Raw genomic sequence first — 7227 nt, 5'->3', positions numbered from 1 at the left:
CTTATAGGTCCTTCTTCTTCTTCTTCTTCTTCTTCTTCTTCTTCAAGCTTCAAGAACACACAAAAATTACTTAAGAATGGCTCACACACTCAAAAAATGCTCTAGGGTTTCGTGGATTAGGGTTTAGGACTTGGAGGCTGGAAATGAGGCCATAAGGTTTGGATTAAGATGCTTAAATAGGGTGAAAAACTCCGAAATTAGGGTTTCACTCTGGCAGACCTACTCGCTGAGTTGAGGGCTCTTAACTCATCGAGTAGATTGCTTAAAAGCCCTCATCCAATCTCGTTTCTACTCGACGAGTCTGGGGCTCCTAACTCGTCGAGTAGCTCTACAAAGATAAATAAATTATGATTAAATGCGTACCAGGAACCAGGTGTTACAGTAAACTTCCAAAAGTCAGAATGTAATCTCTTATGATTAAGAATGTTTATATCATACAAGATTAGGAATATTATTATTGCTCCCAATAGTTTTTAATAAACAAAGATGTTACTTCATTTTATTATAAAAACATACTATATGTTTTCATACACTAGTAGAATATTATCCTTTAATGACACACATTGAATGTCATAAAAGGGTACAAATGACACACATATGTGTGTCATTGAAGCCCTTGTCATAAAGAAAGACGACATGCATTTGCGTTTCGTAACCTTAAGGTACGTATTTACGACACACAATGCGTGTCATAAAGGTGTATAGATGACACATAATGTGTATTATTGAAGCCCCTATCATAAAGGAAATCGAAACACATTTTCGTGTTGTAACCTTATGATACACATTTACGACACGCATTGTGTGTCATAAATGATATAGATGACACACAATGTGTATCATTAAAGCCCTATCATAAATGAAGATGAAACACATTTGTGTGTCATAAACTTCAACAACCATTTAAGACACACATTTACGACACACATTTACGATATGCATTTACGACGTGTATTTACGATACGCATTTACGACGTGCATTTACGCATAATACAGAAACAAATATATACCAAAACATTCAATTTCATATAAATTTCAAACAAGTCATCAAAAACATTGTACACTCCATGTCAAAAAATGATGTTACCTAACATTTCACGGTTAACAAAAATATTGTTTGTCGATACGAAATATCACTAATAAACGAATCTTGTAGTAAAAGACAACAATTCTTCATAGATTTCATAAGTATCATCATTTGTGTATTGAACTTTGCGACCCTCGAACTAAGAACTAATTACACATAACATTTCAATTATAAAAATGATCCTTTATTTAACAGTGATTAGTATGATATATTAAACAAATAAACATAAAATGTGAATACAATAAATACCTATTTCTTAATGTGAATACAATAATTCGTAAGTAATATAAATTATAAAAAAAAATTAAGAAATAAGTATTTATTGTATTCACATAATATGCTTTGATAATTTATATTACTTACGAATCAATAATTTGCTTCAACTGCAAATTCACATTGCTAGAACTCGGGGAATCATGATAATAGTCGTAGCCAATTTCATGTCTAGTTCAGACAACACCCAATGTCTTCTACAAAAACCAAAAACCAAATTAAGTCAAACAACTTAGTTACTAAAATAAATAGGTAATTATTGTATTTAACATCAAATGACAAAATCAAACCTTGGATTATAGGGCATTATGATGATTTCATTGTCCTTTCCTGTAGACAACCAATCTGCAATACTTCTATTTGCATCATCAATATTTTTAGATTTCCCTTTAGGATTAATTAGCAAGATTACAACTGGTTCAAGAAACAAATTCCATGATCTCTTTTTGGCTACCCACACTTGATTTTCTTAAATAAGATTATGTTAACATATGAACACTAAATTGATTAAATAAATTTAGTTTTAAGAGCAATTATTAAAATTAAAGTTAAGCACTTACATCATATAAGACACAATGAAAACACATGTCACTTCATTCAATGTAAGAAGTGCCTCAAAATCATCCCAATTTAATTATATGTAACCATCGTACCTAAAATGCTCGTTCTCAAACTGCACTTTTGTAGAATTAATCCTTAAAACTTTTCCATCAACCATAATTACATTCATTTTCAGAATACTACTTTTTTTCAATTCTTATCATTGTCTTTATATGTGCTCTTATCCACCTTCTTTGTATGATCTCATTTTGTTTCTCCATTTCTTTTCCCTTTCTTTTTACTCTTCTCGTTTTCTTTTTGTTTCTCCTTTTCATTTCCATTCTTTTTACTCTTCTCTTTTGTTTCCTTTTGTTTGTCCTAATCACATGGTTCTCTTAGCAGTTTTTTTTGTCTTCTTTTCTCTCTTATTACTTCCTAATTCTTCTTGTACATGTGTTGTATGTTTTTTCAATGGTTTTGCCACCGCTTTTCCTTACAAAACCTATAAATAAATTTTTAAAATTAGACATCATATATATATATATATATATATACACACACACACACATACATACATACATACATACATATATACATAAATATGCATTAAATGTATGTAAATAGTATTACAAGCTCAGAGCATCGAATAACTACATGTCTCGACTAACTTAGTATGTGCCCAAGTGTATCTTTGACCTTCACAAAGAACTCATCTTCAAGTGGAATGGGTAGTAAAGTTTCTCCTTGTAAACTTGTTTCCATCATAACTTGAATGTTTTCACCTATTGCATATAGATAAAAAGTAATTAAGATCCAATTTCTAAAAAATAAAAATATTTAAAATATTAAATATTTTTTATAATAACTGAGACACTATACTTCATTATGGCCCCTTAAGGAACTGCATTTGCAACAACATCAAGTCGTCAACCGCAAGAAGACATGAATTATCCTACAAATATAGTATGTTAGTTTGTAGCCAAGACTTATAATGAATTCTTACTTTTAAAATAAAAAGTAAATACTTTGAAATAGACTTACAAGGGATTCTTCAAATGGTTTGTTTTCAAAATATTGAATATTTTCCCATATTTGGCAACTTACGCATTTAAAAACATTACACACACCACTTTTTAATTTCTCTAAGTCATCATCAATTTTGGTTATTCGTTTATCCACCCTTTCGATCTCAACCTCCAAGTAATGCTTAATATTTTTGGGTAAACAAAAGTATTGTTGTGGTGTTATAAATTTACCCATCTCACATACACGATCATGTTGTTGCTCAGTACCCAATACATGTGTAAGAATATCATGTGTTCCACATGTAACCTCTCCAAAACTTCCCGAATTCTACAACTCATACTGTAAAAAATGGGAGATGAAAACAAAAAATGGGACAGTTTTTGTGGATAGATTGTTGTTATATTGTTCTTAACTAAAAAAATTGTTGTTATGCTACCAATCAATCTGGTTCCTAATCCATGGACAGATTGTTGTATGAATCTGTGGACAATTTGTTGCTCTCTCTCTCTCTCTCATGTTTGACATTCAACCTGTTTAATTATTCTTATTAGAGAATGGTACTTTAAAAAATACACCAAATATTAGATTTTTCAAAGTATAAATTAATATGCTTTAATAGTACACAAATCAATGAAACTTACAATTCTGTTAACAATCATCTTGACATGTGAGTCATAACCTCCTATTTTCAATTCTCTTTTTATTTTCCACAATATAGTCCTATCAATCTCCTCTTACAGTCGAACATTTGCACTTTAGTGGTCCTTCTAATTGATATCTGTTAGATAGAGCCGTTAAGTTGAATGAATTTTAGATAAAGATAATTTATTACATTTTGTGATACTTCACCTAAGGACCATTTGTCAAATTCCGATTAGACCATTTGTGAAATTTAGAAGAAGTTTATTAAATCTTTTATTAATTACAATAAATCAAATAAAAAGACAAAAAAACTAAACACAGAAAATATAATATTTATATAAATAAAAAAAATAAAACCTACTAATTTTAATCATCATGCAAATATATTTTAGTTAATACAAAAATAAATTTTGTTGTCTAAACTTTATCTAAAATATTCAAACTACAATACATCATTAATTATTTATTTTCTACTTTTTATCTAAAAAATTGAAGCATAAATATATAATATATTACTTTTTAATTTTTGAGTGATTTAATTTTCAAGATTTATCTTTAATTTTTCTTATAAAAATATATTTATTTTAATGAAAAAAATACAATGTGTTTTTATAAAAAAAAAATGTTATTTTAAAAATAACAGAATGGTGCTATTTTATTTTAAGCATATAAGTATGTAGTTTTGAGTTATAAGTAAAATTATGTTTCAATTTTGGTTTCGTAATATAAGTACGATAGATTTTCTATTGGTTCGATATAAACTTTTAATATTTACTTTTAAAAAAAATATTTAGTTTTATCAAGTTTTATATATAAATTCCTTAATAAAGACACAAACTATTCATAACAAAATTTAAAAAAAAAAAAATCTGTTAGCTAATAATAAAATAATTAAATATTTATAATTATTGTAGCCTTTTTTCACCTATGTTGATACTCATGCTAAAATAATTAATCTTATGGATAGTATGACATTAATTCCATTTAATTAAGTTTCTTTAAAGGAAAGTAAAAAAAAAGACTTTATATTTTTAAAAGGTTTGTGTTTCAAAAATAATAATATATCATATATTTCTTTACAAAAATAAATATATTTGTATAAAAAAATAAAGATAAATCTCGAAAATAATATAACATAAAAATAAAAAATAGATAAATGATCTTTTTATACTTCAAAACTTTTTATATAAAAAAAGAAATCGAAAATATTTAATAATGTATTGTAGTTTGAATATTTTAGATAATGTTTAGACGAAAAATTATTTTCATAATAAATAAAATATATTTACATGATGATTAAAATTAATAAATTTTACTTTTTTATTTATATAAATATTACATTTTGTATGTTTTAGTTTTTATCTTTTTATTTGATTTATGATAATTAATACAAGATTTAATAGACTTCTTTTAAATTTTACAAATAGTCTTTAGATGAAATTTTATAAATTATTGTTTAGATGATGTTTAATAAAATTTCACAAAATGGTATTTATCAAAAAAAATCCATCAATTTAACAACTTCATCTAATAGACATCTACTAAATTAACCACTGGATTGCAATGTTTTATTCGGAAAAATCATTTATATAAGTAAAGTTTCATAAAATAAAAATAAATAAATAAATAAACTGTTTTGAATCAAAATCATAAAAAACATTTGTTAATTTTTTTTTTTTCTAAAAATAATAATAAAAGAAGTGTAATAATGTTAGACGTTTTTTTATGAGAAAACCCATACTCTCATTTGGCGCGTGAACAAAACTCCAGATAACTGGCAAAATATCTGAGCGTTGACGGCCCCACAGTACTGTTTCCAGCCCCACCGCCGTGACCTCCATGCTTTCACAATAACCTTAACTACTTCTTCATATATATACTAACACTCAACTCCTTCTTCCTCACACTCTTGAAGTTGAAATCATGGATTCTAACGACATCATCGCACCTTTCATCCTCAAAACCTATCAGATGGTCAACGACGCATCACTCGATGGCTTCATACGCTGGGGAATCGCCAATAACAGCTTCATCGTCGTCGAACCCCTCGATTTCTCCCAACGTCTCTTGCCTGCTTACTTCAAACACAATAATTTCTCGAGCTTTGTTCGTCAATTAAACACTTATGTAAGTTGAGCATTCGCAATCACTTCTTTTTGTATTTGTTTCTGAGTTTCTGAGTTTCTGTTTCTGTTTCGATCGTGTTTTGAGGTATTGATTGATTTGGTTAACGAATTTTAGGGTTTCAGAAAAGTGGATCCTGATAAATGGGAGTTTGCGAACGAGTGGTTTTTGAGAGGACAGACGCAGTTACTGAAGAATATAGAGAGAAAAAGGCAGATTCATAATAGAAACTTTATGCGAGGAGAGGAAGATGAAGAAGATGAGATGGCGATGGAGATTGCGAGGTTAAAGCAGGAGCAAAAGGCTCTAGAACAGGAGTTAGTCGGGATGAACAAGAGGCTTGAAGCGACGGAGCGTCGGCCGGAGCAAATGATGGCGTTATTGCATAAAGTAGCGGAGGATCCCGAGATCTTGCCACGTATGATGCTTGAAAAGGATCAACGATCGAAACGGTTGTTGAAAAAAAAACGACAACGGAATTTGATTCCTCCGCCGCCGCCGTCGTCTTCGTCGAGGGTAAAGTTCGAGGAGGAAGAGTGTCAGATAATCGAAGGATGGACCACTTCGTCACCGGAGGCTTATTATGGTAATGAACCGTTTTGGCAGTCATCTTCATCGCCGAATACACCGTCCATGGCATGGCCAATGTCCAAGGTCGGCAGCGGTGGCGGCGGCGCTGCTGTTAACATGGAATACGCACCGATGAACGGTATTAACAGGTATGTAAATTTTACAGATGGAATCGGCGGTGGGTATGATATAAATTACTCCGGAGGTCCTTCGCCGGAGCCGGACGTTAGGCCCTCGCCGGCTTATCCATTTTCACTGTTGGGTGGCGGTTTTTAGCTACAGTTTAATTAGTTTCGGTTATTATAAATATTAGATGATTAGATGATTGTAATTTATTCCCTATTTTGTAATTTTATATAAAATTATTGAGAATCAAATCTCGATTCTTATTATATTCCCACCATACAACTACAATTCAATTTAAAACATTTAAATATTTCAACTTGCCATCATACTTGCTACACAATAATTCTCACAATCTATCATAAGATATCACACATTAAATGCTTTAAAAACCTTAAATATGTAACGTTGGTGCATCACTTATTTTTCTTACTAAAATGAATATGGTTTCTATTTTTGTTGATTCAAAACAATAACTTTACATATGTTAGGATTATTGAGTGGCTACGAAGCCTTCCATATTCAGATAAAGATTTATTCTTTGTATCGGGTCCAATCTAACAACTTTTTACAGGTTATTGAAAAGTACAGAAATATAGATTCATTTTATGTACCTAGCTCACATTAAAAACCCCTAGTGGGTGGTAAGGTGTCATTCCAGATGTCAAGATGAACAAATTAGACATTAACATTAAAAAAAAAAAAACAAAAAAAAAAGAAGAAGAAGTTAATGAACTGAATTTAAAGGAGTCGGATTGATAATAGACAATACTTTGTATGATTTCTTTATATTCTTCTAAATAATTAATGTATTGTGAAATACCAAAATTAGATTATCATAA

The 7227-nt window shown here is 29.6% G+C and overlaps 1 protein-coding gene across 1 annotated transcript; it reads left to right on the top strand.

Moving 5' to 3' along the window:
• The first annotated feature begins 5269 nt into the window (after positions 1 to 5269).
• On the top strand, positions 5270 to 6654 carry LOC111908706 (heat stress transcription factor C-1). The gene is made up of 2 exons (XM_023904503.3): positions 5270 to 5695; positions 5810 to 6654. Exons 1-2 carry the CDS (start codon positions 5492 to 5494, stop codon positions 6536 to 6538), a joined length of 933 nt encoding a protein of 310 aa, XP_023760271.1. The 5' UTR covers positions 5270 to 5491; the 3' UTR covers positions 6539 to 6654.
• The last annotated feature ends 573 nt before the right edge of the window (positions 6655 to 7227 follow it).

The sequence above is a fragment of the Lactuca sativa genome, chromosome 5 (genome assembly GCF_002870075.4).
Source record: "Lactuca sativa cultivar Salinas chromosome 5, Lsat_Salinas_v11, whole genome shotgun sequence".
In the NCBI taxonomy this organism is placed as follows: Eukaryota; Viridiplantae; Streptophyta; class Magnoliopsida; order Asterales; family Asteraceae; genus Lactuca; species Lactuca sativa.
This window is presented reverse-complemented; position numbering and strand designations above follow the sequence as displayed.